Source organism: Salvelinus alpinus, chromosome 15, assembly GCF_045679555.1.
Source record: "Salvelinus alpinus chromosome 15, SLU_Salpinus.1, whole genome shotgun sequence".
Taxonomy (NCBI): domain Eukaryota; kingdom Metazoa; phylum Chordata; class Actinopteri; order Salmoniformes; family Salmonidae; genus Salvelinus; species Salvelinus alpinus.
In genome coordinates, this window is record NC_092100.1 from 50,720,841 (window position 1) to 50,747,475 (window position 26,635).

Sequence of the window (26,635 nt, forward strand, 5' to 3'; positions counted from 1 at the left end):
AAGCCATTTTGCCACAACTTGGGAAGTATGCTTGGGGTCATTGTCCATTTGGAAGACCCATTTGTGACCAAGCTTTACCTTCCTGACTGATGTCTTGAGATGTTGCTTCAATATATCCACATCATTTTACTTCCTCATGATGCCATCTATTTTGTGAAGTGCACCAGTCCCTCCTGCAGCAAAGCACCCCCACAACATGATGCTGCCACCCCCGTGCTTCACGGTTGGGATGGAGTTCTTCGGCTTGCAAGCCTCCCCTTTTTTCCTCCAAACATAATGATGGTCATTATGGCCAAACAGTTCTATTTTTGTGTCATCAGACCAGAGGACATTTCTCCAAAGAGTATGATCTTTGTCTCCATGTTCCGTTGTAAACTGTAGTCTGGCTTTTTTATGGCTGTTTTGGAGCAGTGGCTATAGATACTTTTGTACCTGTTTCCTCCAGCATCTTCACAAGGTCCTTTGCTGTTGTTCTGGGATTGATTTGCACTTTTCGCACCAAAGTGCGTTCATCTCTAGGAGACAGAACGCGTCTCCTTCCTGAGCGGTATGACGACTGCGTGGTCCCATGGTGTTTATACTTGCGTACTATTGTTTGTACAGATGAACGTGGTACCTTCAGGCGTTTGGAAATTGCTCTCAAGGATGAACCAGACTTGTGGAGGTCTACAATTTATTTTCTGAGGTCTTGGCTGATTTCTTTTGATTTTCCCATGATGTCAAGCAAAGAGGGACTGAGTTTGAAGGTAGGCCTTGAAATACATCCACAGGTACACCTCCAATTGACTCAAATTATGTCAATTTGCCTATCAGAAACTTCTAAAGCCATGACATCATTTTCTGTTTTTTCCAAGCTGTTTAAAGGCACAGTCAACTTAGTGTATGTAAAATTCTGACCCACTGGAATTGTGGTACAGTGAATTATAAGTTAAATAATCTGTAAACAATTGTTGGGAAAATGAATTGTGTTATGCACAAAGTAGATGTCCTAACCGACTTGCCAAAATAAATTTGTGGAGTGGTTGAAAAACAAGTTTTAATGACTCCAACCTAAGTGTATGTAAACTTCCGAATTCGTCTGTCCATAACATGTTTTTTCAATCTTCCTCTGTACAGTGTCTGTGTTATTTTGCCCATCTAAATCCTTTATTTTTATTGGCCAGTCTGAGATACAGCTTTTTCTTTGCAATTCTGCCTAGAAGGCCAGCATCCCGGAGTCGCCTCTTCACTGTTGAGATTGTTGTTTTGCGGGTACTATTTAATGAAGCTGCCAGTTGAGGACTTGTGAGGCGTCTGTTTCTCAAACTAGACACTAATGTACTTGACCTCTTGCTCAGTTGTGCACCGGGGCCTCCCACTCCTCTTTCTATTCTGGTTAGGGCCAGTTTGCGCTGTTCTGTGAAGGGAGAAGTACACAGCGTTGTACGAGATCTTCAGTTTCATGGCAATTTCTCACAAGTAATAGCATTCATTTCTCAGAACAAGAATAGACTGATGAGTTTCAGAAGAAAGTGCTTTGTTTCTGGATGTTTTGAGCCTGTAATCGAACCCACAAATGCTGATGCTCCAGATACTCAACTAGTCTAAAGAAGGCCAGTTTTATTGCTTCTTTAATCAGCACAACAGTTTTCAGCTGTGCTAACATAATTACAAAAGGGTTTTCTAATTATCAACTAGCCTTTTTAAAATGATTAACTTGGAATAGCTAACACAACGTGCCATTGGAACACAGGAGTCATGGTTGCTGATAATGGGCCTTTGTACGCCTATGTAGATAAAATCTGCCGTTTCCAGCTACAATAGTCTTTTACAACATTACAGTTTTTCCCAATTGCTAAAACACAATTTTGCAAACTAGGTTGGTTTTATCAAAATACTTAACACAATTCACAAAACCACACACCCAAACTGCAAAATACCTCATATATCCTGTTAAATGAAGCACTGCAACCAAAACTACATATAGCATTATCAAAATCAAACGTTTGCACGAAATGGCACACACTTCATTCATATTACCAGATTTGTCTAACCAACTACACACTGTTGGGCATAATGAAAAGCACTCTCATCTTTAGTATGCTTTGCCATAATACTAAAATAGTTCAAATTGTAGAAAATTCTTCAGATGCACAGAAATATTTGCAGATACACACACATGCTGTTGAAACATTTTATTTTTGACCAAACAAGTCAGTGCAACATATGCACAGCAGATATATTTACATTGGACTGAACAAAAATATGCTCACAAAAAAACAGTAAACTGAAAAAGAAAATTGCAGAAAAAATGTGCAGAAAAAATATATAGAAAAAAAGAGTCAAGAAAAATAATTAGGCAGCATCTTACCGCACAGCTGGGTCTGGCCACAACGCCTCGTCCACATCACAGGCAATATCTTCCCTTGCCAGACATCGAGGGAAGAAGTGCCTTGAGTGCCTTATCCATCCCTGAATCGCACCCACATCAATCTCATCACATGCCTCTTCCATAGCCTGCACAAGAGGCATGCGCAGTAAGGGCTGCCTGTCGTATACCTTCCACCTCCAAGCCGAAAATAACTCTTCTATGGGGTTCAGAAATGGTGAGTATGGTGGGAGGTATTGCACGAGAAATGGTGGGTGGTCAGCAAACCAGTTTTGGACTGGGGCTGCACGATGAAAGCTCACGTTGTCCCATACTACAACATACCGGGTTCTTTGATGGTCTGCATCATTCACACGCTCTGGTGGTATGAGAATGTTGTCGAGTCTGTCCAGAAATGTGAGAATATGTGTAACAGTATAACTTTAAACCGTCCCCTCGCCCCGACACGGGCGCGAACCAGGGACCTTCTGCACACATCAACAACGGTCGCCCACGAAGCATCGTTACCCATCGCGCCACAAAGGCCGCGGCCCTTTGCAACACTACTTCTAGGTTTCAGAGCAAGTGACGTAACTGATTGAAACGCTACTAGCGCGTACCCGCTAACTAGCTAGCCATTTCACATCCGTTACACTCACCCCCCTTTCAACCTCCTCCTTTTCCGCAGCAACCAGTGATCCGGGTCAACAGCATCAATGTAACAGTATAACTTTAAACCGTCCCCTCGCCCCCAACACGGGCGCGAACCAGGGACCCTCTGCACACATCAACAACGGTCGCCCACGAAGCATCGTTACCCATCGCTCCACAAAGGCCACGGCCCTTGCAGAGCAAGGTGCAACACTACTTCTAGGTTTCAGAGCAAGTGACGTAACTGATTGAAACGCTACTAGCGCGTACCCGCTAACTAGCTAGCCATTTCACATCCGTTACATATGGGCTGTGTCGTATGGTCCAAGGTTGGCATGACGGTGGAGGACACCATGCGTATTGGAGATGGCAGCGCACATTGTGATGTTCCCACCACGTTGGCCAGGAACATCTATAATGGCTCTGTGGCCAATGACGTTTCTCCCCCTTCTTCTGGTCTTTGCTAGGTTGAACCCAGCCTCATCTATAAAGATGAACTCACGTGGGATTGCATGAGCATCCATTTCCAGTACTCCCTGAAAACAAAGAACAAAAGCAGTCAATATGGTGTTATCCAGTACACTGGGAAACAATGTTGCGTGTAGTGTACTGCAGTCAATATTGTACTTAAATCCACATATGCTTGTCTGACCTCTTTGTTTCTTTGAGAGTTTCTCTCAAACGGCACATTATAAAAGTTGTTTCATTCTGATTTGGTTTCGCTTGAGAATGCGAGCCAATGTGGACAGACTGACTCGTTGAATGTTGTTGAATATGGTGTTGTCTTGGATGATGTGGCTTTGAATTTCTCGTAAACTTATTTCATTATATTCCAAAACCAAGTTTACAATGGCAGCTTCCTGTACCCCGGTGAACATTTGGCCCCGTCCTCCACCATGGTTGTGTCTCTCAGTCCTTTAGAAAAACTAAAAAACTAAAATATAGGGCTTGGACAATGCAGCCTAAAGATATTTCCCCCACAGTAGAGTAAATTCTACAGGAAATTTGTGCAGTTAGTGTATGACATCAGCCATTCATGAAGTAAACAGGTGTCACCCAACTGATACACTATGACATGGGGTGTACTACATAGTGTGAAAGAAATTTTGGTTACATACCTGTACTGCAGTCTAAATGATGACACATGACACAGCCTCACATGACACAGATGACACAGGCGACAGTAAAACGGCTCAAGTTGGGCTGCACTCTGTCCAGCCTCTCGCATTGTCAGCCCATGGTTTATGACATGATCAACTAAGGTTGCTCTGATTTCATTTGAAAGTTGTTGTCTTCTTTGGCCATGAACTCCTCTACCAGCTCTACCCCTACCTCTCACTCTTCCTCCCCTTCTCATTCTCCCTCCCTCCCTCCCTCCCTCCCTCCCTCTCTCTGCAACGGCTTCCATTGTTGTTGTAAAACAAAAGGTGCTCACCTGTGGTCTTTTCATAGTGCTTACTTCCTGATTGAAGTGGTAACAATTAACCATTGAGGTGTTTGGCCAGGTGGCACATGTATTGGCCAATTAGCTCATGTAGTGTCATTTTGCATGGCAGTGTTTTGAAATGGCAAACATGTGACTTTATGTCAGATTGTTGCGTCTTATGCAGAGAAACGTGTGAAGTGCATTTAAAAAGTGCCATTTTGAATTGCAAAATGTGTGTAAAGCAGAAAATGTGTTTAGACTTTTGGAGACTTGAGAAGAGGTTTTGCTCTCTGTGTGTCAGTTTAAATAATTGTGCTGTGCATGTCATTTTAGTGTGTTAGCAATTGGAAAAAACTGTAACAATGTCTACACTGTATTTCTGATCAATTAGATGTTATTTTAATGGACAAAAAATGTGCTTTTCTTTCAAAAACAAGGACATTTCTAAGTGACCCCAAACCTTTGAACGTTAGTGTATACAGTAATCCCTCGTTTATCGCGGGGGTTACGTTCCGAAAATGACCCGCGATAAGTGAAATCCGCGAAATAGAAAACTTTTTTTTTTTTTACAATTAGCAACTATTACATGTATACAAATACAGTGACTCACGTGTAGGCCGTTTCACTGCTCTTCAGACTGGGCCGCTGCATCCTGACTGCGCTCTGCAGTGTTCTCTTCTTCTGAAGCCCGCGGTGCAGGTGTGTTTGTTCGGGAGAAGAGCATAGTGATAGGCAGCTGTTGTCGCTCTTTTTTCTTCTTTGCAAAAAGATCCTTGTACACCGACATGCCACCATCGATTACGTTGGAGAACTGTAATGAACGGCTCATCAAAGGGTCCCATTCCTCAGCTACTCGCTTAAGTTCAGTGGCCATTCGCACCATGGTTGCTAAGCGACCAAGCGTTAGTCCTTCCTTCCTTCCTGGCCAACTTAATGTAAATTTGCCAAGCTGTTTTATGTACGTACACATAACTGCACGAGACGACAAAATGATAGCACAATTCGTAGCATGTTTTGATACAAGAAGCGGGAGTGAGTTTTTAGCGAATCAGAATGCAGAGCACAATGCACCAAAAAAAAATAAAAAATGCATTATGAAAATCCGCGAAATAGCGAATCCGCGATAAGTGAACCGCGAAGTGGCGAGGGATCACTGTATATATACAAAAGTAGTGCACTGGGCCTTTACTAGTCCTGTATTAGCTGACCAATATAGCCCTGTGTAGCATGTTTTAAAAAATGAAATATCTAAATATCTCATTTATATAAGTATTCACAGCCCTGAGTCAATACTTTGGAGAAGCACCTTTGGCAGTGATTACATCTGTGAGTCTTTCTGGGTAAGTCTCTAAGAGCTTTCCACACCTGGATTGTGCAACATTTGCCCATTATTCTTTTCAAAATTCTTCAAGCCTTGTCAAATTGGTTGTCGATCATTGCTATAACAACCATTTTCAGGTCTTGCCATAGATTTTCAATTTGATTTAAGTCAAAACTCTACCTCGGACACTCAGGAACATTTTTTGTCCCATATGTGTGCTGCCAGCCTCCGGGAGCTGCAGGTCATTGAGCATGGTCTGCAGTCCTTCGCCAGCTTCTCCTGGATCAACTTTGTCAAGCGCACCAACCACAGACACTACCTGTATGTCCCTCAACAGGTATGTACACCATAGAATTAAATATAGAATCATAGGGCCTATGAGTTAGGACAATTCAGGGAGACATGAAACTGTGTAACATGGCATGACATATTTATGATAACAGTGTGTGTGAGTGCATGTGTGTGTGTGAGTGTGGTGTGTTTGTGTTTTTTTATTGTGTGTGTGTGTGTGTGTGTGTGTGTGCATGGGTGTGACAGAGACATTTAAAACCAATTGCAATGTTATAACTAACTGTCCAACCAACCCACTCATGGCAGGTGCTACTCCTAGGTTGGTCATTCTGGCAACGCTCAGACTGTGTCTCTGGCCCTGTCCGGATGTGTGTACCACGGCACCACCCAGCACGAGCTCCTCCGCGCTCTGTGCTTCAACCACGAGCAGACCCGCAGCGACCGTGACAACCACATCAACGTTGTGTCCTGGCAGTTATATTTTTTTAAGAAACTAAATATGCTTCTCTGCTAAAATATGGGTAAAATATTGAAAAGAATGTGAGTCTTATTCAGTACATTTACTTATTGCTTGCTTTTCTAATGTCTACCAACCTTGCCAGCTAAGCTAGACAAGCTAGCTACTCTAACTTGATTGATAGCCTGAAATGGTTTCTTGGTAGCTAGTTATGAGGCTGGGAGATTGGGAACCTATCTGGTCTAGCTAAAGCCAACTTCCTAAAATTGCTATGTGGCTAGTAGTATTACAGAGAAACAGAAAAATAAAAAAAATGTATATATTATTTTTTATTAATAATAATAATAAATAATTATAAACAGGACAATTCATAGGGGGCAAGTGCCCCTGTGCCTGCTATGGGCATGACGCCTCTGCCCGTCTCAACAGGCTGTACTAGTGTTAAACACACATCTTGTGTTTCTGCCCTCTCTCATGAGGATGTGTTGGTGACTCACTGTTGAAATATAAACAGAGTGAAGTTCAATAAACCGACATCTAAACATTTATTGTATTTTTGTTTAATTATTTTAAAAGTCTTAATGTTTTTTTGCATTGTCTGACTACATCTTTGCCCTGCCGCTAGGCTACAGGAACCGAGTCAGTCCCAATACCAACCACAAGGGGGCGAGAAATTACCACAGAGCTTTGACAGTGATCCCATTTATGAGTATACTACTCTATCAATTCAATTCAAGGGGCTTTATTGGCATGGGAAACATATGTTAACATTGCCAAAGCAAGTGAGGTAGATAATATACAAAAGTGAAATAAAAAAAGTTAAATAAACAATAAAAATTAACAGTAAACATTACACTCACAGAAGTTCCAAAAGAATAGAGACATTACAAATGTCATATTATGTATATATACAGTGTTGTAACGATGTACAAATGGTTAAAGTACAAAAGGGAAAATAAATAAGCATAAATATGGGTTGTATTTACAATGGTGTTTGTTCTTCACTGGTTGACCTTTTCTTGTGGCAACGGGTCACAAATCTTGCTGCTGTGATGGCACAATGTGGTATTTCACCTCTATCATCCGACTCCCGAACTCCCACATTGAAATTGGTCTGAATCCAGAATATGTTTTAGTGCATCAACATTATAGACACTGTCTACCAAGATATATTTAACAGAACACATCACCATACCTGATTTTAAAAGCTCAAACTGTTGAAGTGTTTCAGTTTCAACTTTTAATATATGCACAAGTACAGCGAAATGCCTTTCTTGCAAGCTCTAAGTGTTTGCATGGCACAGAACCTAACCTGCATGACTTAATGTGAGCCCTTAAGTGTTTGCACTTCAATCAGACACCAACAGTAAGTGTTTGGTTGGGATAAAGAGCTGACCAGATGGATCGGTATATCTTCATTACCTGCCAAAGCCAAATAGAGGCTATCACTTGCTGTGAAAGTGTAGGCTATTACCCTACCATAATTACAATTATAAGTTTGACGGCTGTCTGCATTCTGGCTTGGATCCCAGCAGACATTCTTCACAAACACAATTCTTCCGTTGTGACCTGATCTACTTGACAACAAAAAGACACATTCTAGTTCAAAGGGTTTGGTCGGAAATGCTAAATAGGGGTCAAAGTCAAATCTGATGAGCTTTGTGTTGCCCGTAATGTATTGAGACTCATTGATCCAGACAATACTACTTGCGGGACAACTCCTGAACGAGTTTGTCTGTTCATGCATGCACGATTAGGGCCCTGAGTTCTTCCTCATGATCTGACCAGGAAAAATTCTGGGTCCTAACTATGGCTATAAATATGAATTAGGGCCCAGAAGTATTCCTGGTCAAGTCACACCCAGGGCCTTAAATCTATGACAGTATCTGTATTGCACTTTTTTTGTTGTTGCTTTGAAAATATGTGGTACATTTTCACAACTCTTAGTACAATACTCCAAACTGGTGACACCTGTAAAGCAGCCAGTCTTTCATTCAAAACCTGTCATTGTGCATTCATTTGGATTGTAAACATCTCTCACCACACCAACATTGAATCAAAATGAAAGTTTGTGCATTCTTTGTGTCTAGGGTCGACAGACAGGTCCTCCGAATTGGATATTGGATTGGAACTCCATGCTGAATGTAAAAAAAATAGCAATATATTTGAAGTAAAAGCAGACCAGAACAAGTAGTACTGAGCACTTACAACTTGTCAGAAATGACAGATTGTGCTCTTGGGGGTTAACAGTTAGGTGTATTTTTGTAGCTACAGTATCCCATGCCAAGTGTCATAAAATAGTTATCATGACCCATTACATGTACTGTAAATGCAAACCAAGTCTACCATTACCAGACAGGTAGTGCATGTTAAAAAGGTAATCAAACGATGTGTTTACTGTGTCATCTATAACAAACATGTCACATTGGCAGATTGTGCTGACAGCCATGTCCGGTGTTGAAGTCATCAAGTGTCTGTCTGACTTCATCTTTGCGACATCCATCTGAACTGAAGTCAGGGACTGTTAGGAACAAGGATGTCTTTCTCTCTGACGCTTGGTGCCAGTATCAGGGTCACGACCCTAGGCTAGGACTCGCTGTAAAGGCCTGGGTAGGTGGTTGGGAGGCGAGGGCGGGGTGGGGTAACCCTCTCCATCTCATTCCTTGCCCCTCCTTACTTGCCATAGTGCAGACTTAGCGTTTTCAACACCTCCTTCCATATGGAGATGGAGCCTCTCCTCTTAGCCTGTGTATATCTCTCCTAGTCTCCTCTCCCTGACTGCCTTAGTGCCTTGCATTTTTCTAATTATTTCCACCTGCTTCCTAAGCTCTCTGTCTCTCTGACAAATTCTCCTCTTTTCCTGCTATGTGGTTTGTTGTATAATTTCATACCAGTTAAATTGCTATGATAACGCAACATATGAGGCAGGTGGAAATGACAGACATAATGATTTGTAACTTTTTTTTATTTTTTTTAAACATGGAAATATGGTGGCAAACAAACTTCACGCTGGCACCTTTGAAAGCCCCAACCTTAACCACAATGACCACTATTAGCTGCTTTCCACTCCCTTTGGTCTGTCAACACTTTACAAACAGTAAAGTGTTGAGTCACACTGCGGTAGTGTTTTACTGTGCGGCTGTAGCACCTGCTCCTCCTGCTCCTCAAACAGAGGATGTTGGTCCAACGTTTTAGGGAGAGAGAGGGCATGAGATTGGGAAGAAAAGGGAAGAGAGAGAAGAAAGGACAACAGTAACTTTTGTTCAGCGTGCTCAGAGAGAGAGAGAGGTCTGTTTCAGCCTTTGGCAGCCACTCAGAACAATCAGGAAGAGTTATGGCCCAGTTCTGTCCTCCATCCCCTCCTCTTCTCCTCCCCACATCCTCTCTTCCTTCCCTCTCTCTCTGTTAAGTCACTATCCGGACCCTCTGTGTCTCCCCATTTGAAGCTCTCGCCAGGACGTGAGATTCATCCGGGACGAAGTCATTTTTTCCGGGCCGCCTGGTCTGTCTGCGGAACGACCCAACACACGAGCACACTGGAACTAGTGATGGCTGCTCTGCTGCCCAGTGCCCACCCTGCTCTCCCTCCGCCCTCGTCACAAACAGGAAGCCATTGTGCCCGCTGTGTGTATCGACAGTGAGCGAGTCACTATGAGCCAAGTCCCTCAAAGTGCTGGGGGGGGGGGGGGGGGGGCATGTAGCATAGCCTCAGGCCAGAAACCCATAGCTGGCCTCATCTATTACTGTCTGTTCAGTCCACACATCTCCGGTTACAGAGGCCCCTCTATCTCTCTCTGTCTCTCTCTCTGATGGTTACTTTTCTTAGTTGATTGTCGCATTGGTGTCAGTCATGAGAGAGATCATCCCCCCTCCCCTCTTTCCCTCCTCCAGAGGAAATCAAGGAAACTGCTAATGGAGTTACAGTAAAACAAGAAAAGCGCATAAGGTTTGTACCATATATACCTACCTCACATTTGCCGTAAAGTCAAAATTGGCCTATTTTACCCAATTTCCTCCCTGGGATCAATAAAGTTTATTCAAATATGAGACTTCACTGTAAATGATATTATGCTCAAGACAGGCTTGATGCAAATGAATGCGTGCTAAACGTTATGTTTTGTTTTCATTCATTCGTTTCATTTAATTTCTTACATTTGATTACAGGCAGTACAGCTATGTTGCAATTATATCTGGGGAAAAATGAATGATTGTAGAGGATGTCTTCATTGATCACACCTTTGATTGCACATTGGATAGATATTATGGAAATTATAGATTTTCTGTCAATTTTGTTGGGTAATGTATGTGTTTTGTCAAATGTGAAAACTGTGTAATCTACTGTAATTTACAGTACTGTAGCATTTTACTTTCAGCACTTCTAATGAGAGGCCCCTCTATCTCTCTCTCTCTGATGGTAACTTCCTCTGTGGGCTGTCCTGAGTGTCCTCACACCCCGCAGGGAAGACACTCCATATACTGTGTGTTAGAAACAGATCTAGGATTAGATTTACCCTCATTGAATACTTACCTTAGGGTCAATATACCTTGGGTCAATATGCATGCACGCAGGAGGACTTCTTTGAATCCCTTCTTTTAGGTAGGATATCAGTTACACAAGGCTTAAAACCTGTGGGGCCTAAGGGCCAGTTTTGGTTTAGTGCATAGTGTAACTACAACACATTTCCTAAGATGCATTTATCCCCATCATAATATTGTTCTACATAATTTGTTAAAGCATCCCATAATGCCTTATTCTACGTTGTTAAAAGCTCGAGTTAATTGCTAAAAGCCCCTGTGCTGTGGTTCACCTCAGCTTAAGGCTAAATGTTCTGCAGTACATTGCATGAGCATTGCTGTATGAACATCATGTGAAACGAGGCTTCATTAGATGCTTCGGCTGCAACACACAGATGTATGCTAGCCCTAATTTAATTTGATCACAGCCTGCTGAACGAGAGGTAGGGCAGGTCTACATAGGGTACCCATAGGGCTTTGATCAAAAGTAGTGCACAGTAAAGTGAATAGGGTGCCATTTGGGACCCAAGTCAGGTCTCCTGTTCCAAAACCCCCACTATCCAGCCCCAGCCTGTCCAATATCAATAGTTTCTGCTGTGATGCCCTGGGACCGCTGGTTGGCCAATTAGCATAAACATGATTAGCCAGATTTGGCCCAGAGTCAGCGTTCAATTAGGCTGGTTGAGCAGTAACAGTAGCTCCCTTCTGCGGTTTAAAAATAGCAGTGTCTTTGTAGCTAACAGCCCCGCTGGTGTCCACAGTACACACAGTCAGTTACACACAGAGGGTACCTGTCAGTAACAAACAAAACCAAGAGTTCAAACCAAACTTCAACTTAGGTTTTCCTCTGTCTCACAATTAAATATAAAGAGGTCTTGAGGTTGAACTCATGGGAGCGAGGAGGCAAAAGGTTGTAACTGAGGGCGAATTATTGTGGGCTAAAAGTACTCAATACCATGTTGCATTCTAATGAGGATGTAGCTTATAAAGTAATGTAATAAGTACGTTTACAGTCATTATTTTCCTGAGATCAATTTTGAAACTTGACAGCTAAGTAATGCGAGTGGAAGTTTTGTTGACTGCCAGTGGGGCCCCCATCATCCAAACAGTCCCCATAATCTCCCACTAATGACACATTTCCCTTCAGCACCATGGGAGAGAGGGGATGGAAAACATGATCTCTGCATAACATCTCCAGCGACGTCCAGCGATCTGCAGCAGATTCAGACATGAGTTTGGGGATTTGACAGAACAATAATAGAGTATGTCTGTCTGAGACCCAAGGGCCTGCAGGGCCACATCACAAATCAATCATTTTGGGCGCACCTGGAAGTCCCCTTTAACAGAGCACAGAAGGACTGGCAGCTGTCCATTTTGATTGGGCCCAGGATAAACGTGGTAATTGAGACAACGCGGTACTTTACTATACATACTTTTATTCTATGACAGATGTAGGTGAGTAAGTGTTGAACAAAGAAATGGGACACAGTGCGTGTGATGTCACCGAGGTATTCTACTGTGCAGGTCATTTCAAAACAGCACTGGCACTGGCTATTTAAAACAGGGGTAAACACAAGCGACTGTCAGTCTTTATCATAGGCCTACAGTACATCATCATAATGTGCTGGCAATATCCTGTATTTGACCCAAATAGAGTATCAGTGACCTGGTTCTGTACGACAACAAGCAGGCTAGGGATCACCCTCTAATCCTTAATGGCACATCTGGATGCCCCAGTAATATTTATATTCATATCCATGATGATCATCTGTGGACTGGAGAGCCATTATTGACAGCATGCAAATACATGGTGACAAATATCTCTTTGATGCATGACCTATCCATGCATGTAGCAATCCCACGGCTAGACATCTCGCTTACAATGACAAGTCTATAGGCCTACCTTTAATAATTAAACACATTATAGGCTATAATGTATGACTGGCAGGAAAATCTAACCTGTAAAATAATAGTGGGTATCCATTTGCTGGATATTTTATAATGCACTAGGGGGCCTATGCTATTCTGTGTAATCCGAATAGGCCTCTCGGTTTTGGCTGTTGGCTGTTGGCATGCAACAACAATAAATCCTCAGGTTTATGACTATGTGATTCACAAATCCACAGTCATGGGAAGGGTAAATAGGTAATTTAGGCAGTAGACACGGTGGGGTTCCTGTTCAGAAATAGGGCACAGCCTTGGCTACACTCCTATTTAGCTTTCAATCACTCTTTAACGACCGCGCAGCGCACCTCGTTTCAAGTTGCGAACGCATTATTCGCATCTGGAATACGCCTTGGGTCCACGCCTACTGACCAATTTCCCCCCTCTACCAACCTGCGTGCCCGAAAAACGCCACGGTCCGGTCTAGTCTAGACTGTCTCGTACGCGGAGGCACATTTTTCTCTCTCGTGTTATACAAATTTGAGGCTACAGTCGTATGTGAGATTTGCATTCAGCAGCGTAATAGTTAAAGCGGTACCGAATGCGTTGTTTTATGTTCTGTGTGGTGCCCTTACTCCAGCAGACCGCTACAGTAGGAAGATGGCGTCGGAGGGAGCGAGCGGGGAGCAGCCTCCTCCGGTACAAACACTGGCAACCACAGTGCTTGGAAGTGTCGAAGCGGTAAGACCTTTTTATATTATATCCAGGTCTATATGTTTATATCGTTGGTTTCCCCGTTTTGGAATAAAGGAAAGGGAATAAGGAATTAGGAAATACGGCGCATTTCTCTACGAACCCGAGTGTTCATCTTGAAGCAACAGCAATATGTTATTCTTGTGAGAGCAGCAGAACAAGGGTTCTCTGATTTGTGTAGACACAGACTATACATATGATCAAAGGCTTTTATGGGAATTAAAATCCTATAGAAAGGCAAAGGAATTGGGTTTATCTATCACAAATAGGATAATAGCTCAAATGTTGTTACGGCCCATATGGGGAAACGTAGTTAGGCTATAACGCACTGATTTGCGATGGTTACAAAGGGGGTTTCAATCTGTACTTACATTTGAAACACAATTTGGGCTATAGGTTTTCGCTCTCATAGACCGGGTTGTAGGCCAGTCGTCAGAATAGATAACGAGCTGCTTTTGACATGGCTGTTCGATGCATAATCTTGCCCTATTTCAGTACGTCAACGCTCCAAATTGAAACAAAATATGTTGATTGCTGTGTGTCAGTGAGGCTTTGACGTGAATATATTGTTATCAGATGTAGCCTAGTTGGGCTCTTGTGTTTGAAAAATCTTGCCTTTACGGCTAAAGAGAGAAGGCCCCTAAATATCCTTTGAGGACCCCAAACCTCTTACAATCTTCCATTAAGCAGCTCTTGTCTGACCACAAAGCATAGCCTATCTGCAGTCAAGAATAATGTTTCCTATTCTGTATAGGCCTACTAATACTTCTAGATTTGACCTGTGACCAATAGAACAATATTAGAAATGTTGAATCTCAGTGAAACTGTTTTGTTTGTCTGCAAACTCCCCACTAATCGGACTGAGCTGCAATTGTTTTTTTAAGCTCATCTATCTGGGACTTCTCACATTGGTCCCTCGTCTCGCAGACAGGTTGCAACATGTGTGCCAGGGCACCGGCTTGCTACCCCTCTGTGCAAATGAATCAATCTTTTTCCCACCCGGAGGGGGCCATGCAACCTTTCCCTGGTTGTGGTACGCTTGGATGGTTCCATGTACTCTGTTCAGTCAGACCATTGCCAAGTACCTATTCTGCATGAATTTACTGACTGGTCAAAAGAAAGCAATCTCCCATTTGCCACTTGACTTTACCCTTAACTACATCATATACTACACTCGTGTATATGTAATTGAGCATTCCTATAGGACACAGGAAATATAAAGAACTGTTCTGGGTTTGAGGTTCAAAGGCTATTGAAAATATGGACTGTTCTTGCCTGGAAGATCCCAAGGGACAGCTGTTGAAATGGGAGGAAAATAAGATATGTGGGCGGTAGAAAAAGGCAAGAAAATCAAGGCAAAGTAGAATAGCGATGGAAAGGGGGCAGAGTGAGAGCAGAAAGAAAGCAAGCGAGATGGACGGAAGGAGAGCAGTGAGAGAAGGGGGGGGGTATGTACACCAGAGACATGTCTAAATTGGTCTTAATTTCAGTGACTCAGCTGGCATAGCTCAGAGTACTGTGGTAGCCAAGCCAGCCCTGATCTACTGAGCGCTTTCAGTGCACACTGCGCTCCTTCCTTGCTGAACAGGTACCTCGACCACAGCACCGCAGCACAGCACAGCAACCAACCGTCCTCTCTGACTCGGCCATACATCTCTGCCTGTCTCTCTCACGAACCGTCTTCCCAAACATGCCAGGACAAGCCGGGCCAGCTAGCCTCTCTGTAGGGGGCTTCTGATTCTATGCCCCAGTTAAATAAAGCTCTTTGCATACCCCTGCAAGACCCTCCTTTGTTTGCTCTCGGCGGAGGAGTTTCTCTTGTGAAGGGTCCTTGAGGACCGGCTCACTTGGTTTAGAAAGGGGTCAGAGGGTGAAAAATGGTGGTGGTGTGGGGCTAGTCACCTCCCCCAATTCACCCTATAGCATTAGTTAGTACGCATACATTTTTTACTATTTGTTCTGTTGTACAGGGATGTGTAAGTTATTTGAATGTGGCAACTAATCCAACCTATTAGGCTATAGGACAGAGTCAGCAGCCGGCTCTCCCTTCCCTCCACATAGTGCAAATACACACTCACCCACACAGAACAGCTATTTTGAAACGCACGCCTCATGGAACAAATTAGCATTAGCTTCCCTCACCTGCTCACTGTGCAGAAATGCAGGAGGGTGAAATGCCACCCGAGCACATTGACGAAGACTGGGGGCTCACATGATAGGCTTTGGTTTGGAGAGTGTCGTGCAAGCCTTCCGAGACTCCCAAATCCGATTCTCCAAATGGCTCACTGGCAGCACAGTGAGGGAGAATGCTGTGTGGGGTTGGTTGGAAATTGATTCGTTTTTTTCCCCCCCAAGCTTTCAAATCGATCGCTGAATTCTTTCCTTTCAACCCCCTGCTGTCTTGATTGGTGCTGTTCAGAATGAAATAGAATGACGTACTTTCTAAGGGCTTAAATCATACTGTAACCTGGTTTGCTTGCACTACTAGTTATTTGACAAATATGTATTAGGCTAAAACCTGTCTCATTGTTGGCCTATGATTTACGCAAAATTTGCCATAATGGTATCTCAAGCCCTATGAGTGTCTTGTCATCAAGACATAGTATTTGAATGCCCAGTATTTAGGACCACTTTGAACTGCAACAGTTTGCTAAAAGATCAGACCAGCTGGTTCCATATTCCATATTTTGTCCGTGATTTAAGAGAGGGCTTTGAAGGAGGCTGCTGGGTCAATGATGAAAAATGGAGAAACCTTGGCAGGGATTGAAACGTATGATAGTAAATCACGCATCTATGGCAGGGTGATCGAATGTCGTGAACAGGTACAAATGAATGTGCCTATGTGCAGATCGAATAGAACACTTGTGACTTGAGGCAAGGAGGTCGTCTCTCCCTCCCTCCAGATTATCTTTGGTTTATTATGTTTCATTGAACAAATAGCCGTGCAAAAAGGAAAGCTCCTCGGCTATAAATTAAATAGAAAAATGGAATTGGATGTGTTTCTACTAGAGGTCGACCGATTAATCGGAATGGCCGATTAATTAGGGACGATTTCAAGTTTTCATAAAAATCGGAAATCGGTAATTTTGGATGCCGATTTTTCTGAATTATTTAGATTAAATGTTTTTATTTGTTTATTTATTTACATCTTTATTTAACTAGGCAAATCAGTTAAGAACACATTCTTATTTTCAATGACGGCCTAGGAATGGTTAGTTAACTTCCTTGTTCAGGGGCAGAACGACAGATTTTTACCTTGTCAGCTTAGGGATTCAATCTTGCAACCTTACGGTTAACTAGTCCAACGCTCTAACCACCTGCCTAACATTTACATTTACATTTACATTTAAGTCATTTAGCAGACGCTCTTATCCAGAGCGACTTACAAATTGGTGCATTCACCTTATGATATCCAGTGGAACAACCACTTTACAATAGTGCATCTAACTCTTTTAAGGGGGGGAGGGGTTAGAAGGATTACTTTATCCTATCCTAGGTATTCCTTAAAGAGGTGGGGTTTCAGGTGTCTCCGGAAGGTGGTGATTGACTCCGCTGACCTGGCGTCGTGAGGGAGTTTGTTCCACCATTGGGGTGCCAGAGCAGCGAACAGTTTTGACTGGGCTGAGCGGGAACTGTACTTCCTCAGAGGTAGGGAGGCGAGCAGGCCAGAGGTGGATGAACGCAGTGCCCTTGTTTGGGTGTAGGGCCTGATCAGAGCCTGAAGGTACGGAGGTGCCGTTCCCCTCACAGCTCCGTAGGCAAGCACCATGGTCTTGTAGCGGATGCGAGCTTCAACTGGAAGCCAGTGGAGAGAGCGGAGGAGCGGGGTGACGTGAGAGAACTTGGGAAAGTTGAACACCAGACGGGCTGCGGCGTTCTGGATGAGTTGTAGGGGTTTAATGGCACAGGCAGGGAGCCCAGCCAACAGTGAGTTGCAGTAATCCAGACGGGAGATGACAAGTGCCTGGATTAGGACCTGCGCCGCTTCCTGCGTGAGGCAGGGTCGTACTCTGCGAATGTTGTAGAGCATGAACCTACAGGAACGGGTCACCGCCTTGATGTTAGTTGAGAACGACAGGGTGTTGTCCAGGATCACGCCAAGGTTCTTAGCACTCTGGGAGGAGGACACAATGGAGTTGACAACCGTGATGGCGAGATCATGGAACGGGCAGTCCTTCCCCGGGAGGAAGAGCAGCTCCGTCTTGCCGAGGTTCAGCTTGAGGTGGTGATCCGTCATCCACACTGATATGTCTGCCAGACATGCAGAGATGCGATTCACCACCTGGTTATCAGAGGGGGGAAAGGAGAAGATTAATTGTGTGTCGTCTGCATAGCAATGATAGGAGAGACCATGTGAGGATATGACAGAGCCAAGTGACTTGGTGTATAGCGAGAATAGGAGAGGGCCTAGAACAGAGCCCTGGGGGACACCAGTGGTGAGAGCACGTGGTGCGGAGACAGATTCTCGCCACGCCACCTGGTAGGAGCGACCTGTCAGGTAGGACGCAATCCAAGCGTGGGCCGCGCCGGAGATGCCCAGCTCGGAGAGGGTGGAGAGGAGGATCTGATGGTTCACAGTATCAAAGGCAGCCGATAGGTCTAGAAGGATGAGAGCAGAGGAGAGAGAGTTAGCTTTAGCAGTGCGGAGCGCCTCCGTGACACAGAGAAGAGCAGTCTCAGTTGAATGACTAGTCTTGAAACCTGACTGATTTGGATCAAGAAGGTCATTCTGAGAGAGATAGCAGGAGAGCTGGCCAAGGACGGCACGTTCAAGAGTTTTGGAGAGAAAAGAAAGAAGGGATACTGGTCTGTAGTTGTTGACATCGGAGGGATCGAGTGTAGGTTTTTTCAGAAGGGGTGCAACTCTCGCTCTCTTGAAGACGGAAGGGACGTAGCCAGCGGTCAAGGATGAGTTGATGAGCGAGGTGAGGTAAGGGAGAAGGTCTCCGGAAATGGTCTGGAGAAGAGAGGAGGGGATAGGGTCAAGCGGGCAGGTTGTTGGGCGGCCGGCCGTCACAAGACGCGAGATTTCATCTGGAGAGAGAGGGGAGAAAGAGGTCAAAGCACAGGGTAGGGCAGTGTGAGCAGAACCAGCGGTGTCGTTTGACTTAGCAAACGAGGATCGGATGTCGTCGACCTTCTTTTCAAAATGGTTGACGAAGTCATCAGCAGAGAGGGAGGAGGGGGGAGGAGGGGGAGGAGGATTCAGGAGGGAGGAGAAGGTGGCAAAGAGCTTCCTAGGGTTAGAGGCAGATGCTTGGAATTTAGAGTGGTAGAAATTGGCTTTAGCAGCAGAGACAGAAGAGGAGAATATAGAGAGGAGGGAGTGAAAGGATGCCAGGTCCGCAGGGAGGCGAGTTTTCCTCCATTTCCGCTCGGCTGCCCGGAGCCCTGTTCTGTGAGCTCGCAATGAGTCGTCGAGCCACGGAGCAGGAGGGGAGGACCGAGCCGGCCTGGAGGATAGGGGACATAGAGAGTCAAAGGATGCAGAAAGGGAGGAGAGGAGGGTTGAGGAGGCAGAATCAGGAGATAGGTTGGAGAAGGTTTGAGCAGAGGGAAGAGATGATAGGATGGAAGAGGAGAGAGTAGCGGGGGAGAGAGAGCGAAGGTTGGGACGGCGCGATACCATCCGAGTAGGGGCAGTGTGGGAAGTGTTGGATGAGAGCGAGAGGGAAAAGGATACAAGGTAGTGGTCGGAGACTTGGAGGGGAGTTGCAATGAGATTAGTGGAAGAACAGCATCTAGTAAAGATGAGGTCAAGCGTATTGCCTGCCTTGTGAGTAGGGGGGGAAGGTGAGAGGGTGAGGTCAAAAGAGGAGAGGAGTGGAAAGAAGGAGGCAGAGAGGAATGAGTCAAAGGTAGACGTGGGGAGGTTAAAGTCACCCAGAACTGTGAGAGGTGAGCCATCCTCAGGAAAGGAACTTATCAGGGCGTCAAGCTCATTGATGAACTCTCCAAGGGAACCTGGAGGGCGATAAATGATAAGGATGTTAAGCTTGAAAGGGCTGGTAACTGTGACAGCATGGAATTCAAAGGAGGCGATAGACAGATGGGTCAGGGGAGAAAGAGAGAATGTCCACTTGGGAGAGATGAGGATCCCAGTGCCACCACCCCGCTGACCAGAAGCTCTCGGGGTGTGCGAGAACACGTGGGCAGACGAGGAGAGAGCAGTAGGAGTAGCAGTGTTATCAGTGGTAATCCATGTTTCCGTCAGTGCCAAGAAGTCGAGGGACTGGAGGGAAGCATAGGCTGAGATGAACTCTGCCTTGTTGGCCGCAGATCGGCAGTTCCAGAGGCTGCCTGAGACCTGGAACTCCACGTGGGTCGTGCGCGCTGGGACCACCAGGTTAGAGTAGCAGCGGCCACGCGGTGTGAAGCGTTTGTATGGTCTGTGCAGAGAGGAGAGAACAGGGATAGACAGACACATAGTTGACAGGCTACAGAAGAGGCTACGCTAATGCAAAGGAGATTGGAATGACAAGTGGACTACACGTCTCGAATGTTCAGAAAGTTAAGCTTACGTTGCAAAAAATCTTATTGACTAAAATGATATAGTACTGCTGGCTGGTGAAATATGCTAGCTAGCAGTGGCTGCGTTGTTGACTTTGTTTGAAAGTGTAGCTGGCTAGGTAACCTCTAACTGGCTAGGTAACCTCGACAATTACTCTAGACTACACAATTATCTTGGATACAAAGACGGCTATGTAGCCAGCTAAGATCAAACAAATCAAACTGTTGTACTGTAATGAAATGAAATGTAATACTACCTGTAATACTACCTGTGGAGCAAAGCGGAATGCAACTACTCGCTCCAAACCAAACCGGAAGTGCGTATCGTAGAGGGAGAGGCAATAGAAGTGTTGTTTCTTGTATTATTGTCTTTTGTGTCTTTAGAGGACTGCTTCACCTTAATGTCCCCTTTCCCTTTTCTTCTGTCCTTATTTTGTCCCACTTTGTCCCTTCTTTGTCCCTTCTTCTCTTCTGCCAACTAGACACTCCTTGTTAGCTAGCTAGCTTCTTTCAGGAATGTCCCTAGCAACTGCCTAGCAACAGGTAAACAACTTAGCTAGCTAAGAAAACGGTATAATTTTATGAAAAATTGTTACTTTTTCAAAAGCCTTTCTTCTTTCTAACGAGGAGCCCGCCTGTTACACGAATGCAGTAAGAAGCCAAAGTAAGTTGCTAGCTAGCATTAAACTTATCTTATGAAAAACAATCAATCAATCAATCATAATCACTAGTTATAACTACACATGGTTGATGATATTACTAGTTTATCTAGCGTGTCCTGCGTTTCATATAATCGATGCAGTGCGCATTCGTGAAAAAGGACTGTCGTTGCTCCAACGTGTACCTAACCATAAACATCAATGCCTTTCCTGAAATCAATACACAACACAGAAGTATATATTTTTAAACCTGCATATTTAGCTAAAAGAAATCCAGGTTAGCAGGCAATATTAACCAGGTGAAATTGTGTCACTTCTCTTGCGTTCATTGCACGCAGAGTCAGGGTATATGCAACAGTTCGAGCCGCCTGGCTCATTGCGAACTAATTTGCCAGAATTTTACGTAATTATGACATAACATTGAAGGTTGTGCAATGTAACAGGAATATTTAGACTGATGGATGCCACGCATTAGATAAAATACGGAACGGTTCTGTATTTCACTGAAAGATTAAATGTTTTGTTTTCGAGATGATAGTTTCCGGATTCGACCATATTAATGACCTAAGGCTCGTATTTCTGTGTGTTATTATGTTATAATTAAGTCTATGATTTGATAGAGCAGTCTGACTGAGCGATGGTGGGCACCAGCAAGCTCGTAAGCATTCATTCAAAACGCACTTTCGTGCGTTTTGCCAGCGGCTCTGGTGTTTATGAATTCAAGCCTATCAACTCCCGAGATTAGGCTGGTGTAACCGATGTGAAATGGTTAGCGGGGTGCGCGCTAATAGCGTTTCAAATGTCACTCGCTCTGAGACTTGGAGTAGTTGTTCCCCTTGCTCTGCATGGGTAACGCTGCTTCGAGGGTGGCTGTTGTCGATGTGTTCCTGGTTCGAGCCCAGGTAGCGGCGAGGAGAGGGATGGAAGCTATACTGTTACACTGGCAATACTAAAGTGCCTATAAGAACATCCAATAGTCAAAGGTATATGTAATACAAATCGTATAGAGAGAAATAGTCCTATAATTCCTATAATAACTACAACCTAAAACTTCTTACCTGGGAATATTGAGACTCATGTTAAAAGGAACCACCAGCTTTCATATGTTCTCATGTTCTGAGCAAGGAACTTAAACGTTAGCTTTCTTACATGGCACATATTGCACTTTTACTTTCTTCTCCAACACTTTGTTTTTGCATTATTTAAACCAAATTGAACATGTTTCATTATTTATTTGAGGCTAAATAGATTTTATTGATTTATTATATTAAGTTAAAATAAGTGTTCATTCAGTATTGTTGTAATTGTCATTATTACAAAAAAATATATATATATCGTCCGATTAATCGGCATCGGCTTTTTTGGTCCTCCAATAATCGTATCGGTGTTGAAAAGTCATAATCGGTCGACCTCTAGTTTCTACAAGAGAGGGTTTCTCTGCAGATGTTCTTGCCAAGTAACTTTCTCCCACCCAATCTTACCTCCGTGTATCTCTGCCTGTGACGTTCTCTCATTTTCATTGTACACTTATATGAATTCAGTTCAGTTAAATTCCCAATATCTTCAAAGCTGAGGATGCCTAGACAAGTTCTTCTTATTCAATCAGGACAACGAGTCTTCAGTCTGTCATCTGTCAGTTAGTTTTTTACACTGTTGTCTCTGTCATGGAATGCAGACGAACCAGCCGCCGTTCCAATGTCTTCGCTCCTCACCATACTAGCTACCATTCGGATAAACCCAGGAACAACGTACAGTCTGACATTTTTCTTGTTTTAAGGATGTTTTATTTCGCTTTTTAAGGGCAACAGTCAGAAAGGATGGAAAAGCTTTTTAATTGATTGAAGCAGCAGTAGAAAGTGGTCCGGTCACTCACAATTACCCTCATCCGCATTCTTTCTCCCTGTCCGTTCGCCCTGCGGGTCCGTCTGGCAAAATCAGCGTTTAATGATGTGGCTTAATGTAATTGGACCTTAATAGCCTCAAGGTTCGGCCAGGCATTTTAGGTTTTATTAAGGTTATGAAACTATCTGAGGAATGAGTTATGTTTGTCATCATACAACTTGCAAACCCAACTGTTTTGTTGCTGTTGGTGGTGCAAGTTTGCAGTAAGTTGGTGCTCTGAAGTTCTACGTATGTGGGATTTCCCAAGGATTAATAGAAACATGTTCTATAGAACATGGTGTCAAATTATTTCAGGAGAAAAATGTGTTCTAGTTATATTAAAATGTTTCATATGTTGCAAATATAACTTATCTTTCTGTGTGTGCGTGTTGCAGAAATGTGAGTTTAACATGGATAATCTGAGCAAGCCGGAGCTCCTGACCCTGCTCAGCATCATGGAGGGAGAGCTGGAGGCCCGGGACCTGGTCATAGAAGCCCTGAGGGTGAGTCTGGACCACACACACACACACACACACACACACACACACACACACACACACACACACACACACACACACACACACACACACACACACACACACACACACACACACACACACACACACACACACACACCTAAGTTTTCAGTACCCTCATTAGAAAATGCAATTGGGAATTGAACCGCAGTTACAGATGATGCAAGCTGTAGAAATCTATATGGACTTGCTCAATAGATATGCGGACTGTGATACGTCAGTGTTTACTTGTCAGCGATATGGATGAAGGATGCTATTTGTGTAGGCTTGTTGTTGTAAGGACCACTTTGACCAAAATCTGGAAGTTCTACAGTCAGGAAGAGGTTACTCTATTTGGATTGAGAAGGTTCTACAATGCAGATGCGATGGATGATGTGGTTAAATTGGATGCAGACAAGGTGACATGGTGTCCGTTACTCTCGGTTGTGTGCCCTGGCATTGAGGTGACTATCTGTCCTGCTCGGGGGCTAAGTGGCGAGTTATTTCTGTGAGAAGAACCTTTCAGGACACTCTCTCCCTCTCTATCCCCCCCCCCCCCTCTCTCTGCTGTATTTAGGTCAGAATCACACCACTGTATTTCGCTCGCTGCTCCACTTCGAGCTGTCCTGTCCTCTTAAACTTTTTTAATAGGTTTCTTAATGTTGAGTAGTTCTGGGACCAGGGCTGGAGATGGGATTGAGGCCAATCTCTTTTCTTAGCCTCTGGAAAGTGATATTGAAATCAGCACGTTGTTCTCTACTGGTGAGAAATGCGGTTTGTACTGTAGATATTGCAGTTTTTCTTTGATGTAGTGCGTTTTTTTGTTGTCCTTATCGACCTGACTGGCCTTGAACAGTGTTTTCTGGCATCTTTTTTTTTCTTCCTTGTGTCTAGGCACTGGCTGTGCTTGGTTTGGATCTATACGGTGCATTCGGAAAGTATTCAGACCCCTTGACCTTTTCCACATTTTGATACATTACATCCTTGTTCTCAAATGTGTTCTCAAATGTGTTCTCAAATGTATAACAAACAAAAAAATCCTCATCAATCTACACACTACCCCATAATGACAAAGTGAAAACAGATTTTTTTTAAACTTTTTGCTAATTTATATAAATGAAAAACAAATACCTTTTATTTACATAAGTATTCAGACCCTTTGCTATGAGACTTGAAATTGAGCTCAGGTGCATCCTGTTTCTATTGATCATCCTTGAGATGTTTCTACAACTTGATTGGAGTCCACCTGTGGTCAATTCAATTGATTCGACATGATTTGGAAAGGCACACACCTGTCTATATAATGTTCCACAGTTGACAGTGCATGTCAGAGCAAAACCAAGCCATGGGGTCGAAGGAATTGTCCGTAGAGCTCTGAGACAGGATTGTGTCGACACAGATCTGGGGAAGGGTACCAAAACATTTCTGCAGCATTGAAGGTTCCCATGAACACAGTGTCCTCCATCATTCTTAAATGGAAGAAGTTTGGAACCAAGACTCTTCTTACAGCTGGCCGCCCGGCCAAACTGAGCACTTGGGGGAGAAGTGCCTCGGTCGGGGAGGTGACCAAGAACCCTGATGGTCACTTTGACAGAGATGGTTGTCCTTCTGGAAGGTTCTCCCATCTCTACAGCACTCCACCAATCAGGGCTTTATGGTAGTAAGCCTTTACTGTCTTGTGCCTTTTACCACTCCTCAGTAAAGGGCACATCACAGCCCGCTTGGAGTTTGCCAAAAGGCACCTAAAGACTCTCAGACCATGAGAAACAAGATTATCTGGTCTGATGAAACAAAGATTGAACTATTTGGCCTGAATGCCAACCATCATGTCTGGAGGGGAAACCTGGCACCATCCCTACGGTGAAGCATGGTGGTGGCAGCATCATGCTGTGGGGATGTTTTTCAGTGGCAGGCACTGGGATGCTAGTCAGGATCGAGGGAAAGATGAACAGAGCAAAGTACAGAGAGATCCTTGATGAGAACCTGCTCCAAAACGCTCAGGACCTCATACTGGGGCGACGGTTCACCTTCCAACAGGACAACGACCCTATGCACCTAGCCAAGACAACGCAGGAGTGGCTTCGGGACAAGTCTCTGAATGTCCTTTAGTGACCCGGACTTGAACATCTATGGAGAGCCCTGAAAATATCTCTGCAGCAACGCTCCCCATCCAACATGACAGAACTTGAGAGGATCTGCAGAGAAGAATGGGAGAAACTCCCCAAATACAGGTGTGCCAAGCTTGTAGCGTCATACCCAAGAAGACTCGAGGCTGTATTCGCTGCCAAAGGTGCTTCAACAAAGTACTGAGTAAAGGGTCTGAATACTATACTACAAATGTCATTTGTCAGTGTTTTATTTTTTTATGCATTTGCAAACATTCTTAAAAAACAGTTTGCTTTGTTTTTTATGAGGCATTGTGTGTAGATTGAGAAAAATACAATTGAATCCATTTGAGAATATGGCTGTAACGTAACAAAATGTGGAAAAAGTCAAGGGGTCTGAATACTTTCCAAATGAACACCCATCTCTCGTTCCCTCTGTTTCTCTCTTTCTCATTCTTTCTCTCTGGCATTCATGCTGGCTTTTAGTGTTCTTCCCGGCTCCCTCCCTGTGGATATCATATCGCTGCAAAAAATAAATAAAGCCCTCTTTACTGTCGTGACGACTGTCCCAAACACAAAGACCCTACTTGTTCTCCCTGAGATAAGCCTGCTCAAAGAGGGAGGAGAGCGATGGATGGATGGATAGAGAGGGGGGGAGGGGTCTATACCCTGAGAAAAAGAGAGTGTTTCCCGTTTTGTTTGTCTGTTTCACTTGCTTTGGCGCTGTAAGCATATGTTTCCTATGCCAATAGAGCCCATTGAATTGAGAGGAAAATAAATGGGAAGGGAAATAAAGAGTTGAGGACAGAGATAAGGGGCCCACATCTTGACGTCTTGAGAAGGTGAGAGGGGTGGAGAGGCTGACATCCTCTGTGAAAGTGGGATGGACTGTGTGCCAGAGAAGATTTGGCTGGCAAAATCCCCTCAAATCGCCAGAACGAACGGAGCCATAAAAAAAAGTGTCATCTGGAGACCAGCTGGCTAGAGCCATTGATATCACACAGTTAGACATGTCCTCTTCTTTTAAACCAACCACTAGTGCTGTGCCATTTAACCAAGATTTAGTTTTGTTGTAAACAACTAATTGACCGACGTCGGTTTAATTATCTGAATTTCGTTTATTTTTGTCTTTTTTTCCCTGTGCGCTCAATGAGCACCACACAGTTTCTCTAGAGATACATCAGATCCAGCCTGAACTGTGCGATGTAATAGGGAGTTGTAGTTTCCAGCAGGCCAATATTCTACATAGTTTAGGGCATAAAACGTGGTAATTAACTACAATGACCCTTGTCCGGTCTGCGTTTCTTTTACACAAAGAAT

At 44.0% G+C, this 26,635-nt stretch overlaps 1 protein-coding gene across 1 annotated transcript in view; it reads left to right on the forward strand.

The window, feature by feature from the left end:
* The first annotated feature begins 13,152 nt into the window (after positions 1 to 13,152).
* cttnbp2 (cortactin binding protein 2) overlaps positions 13,153 to 26,635 on the forward strand; it is a 90,858-nt gene continuing 77,375 nt past the window's right edge. The window contains exons 1-2 of the mRNA XM_071344020.1: positions 13,153 to 13,633; positions 23,091 to 23,198. Coding sequence (XP_071200121.1) covers positions 13,553 to 13,633; positions 23,091 to 23,198 — 189 coding nt within the window. The 5' untranslated portion in view covers positions 13,153 to 13,552. The remainder of the gene's footprint in view (positions 13,634 to 23,090; positions 23,199 to 26,635) is intronic.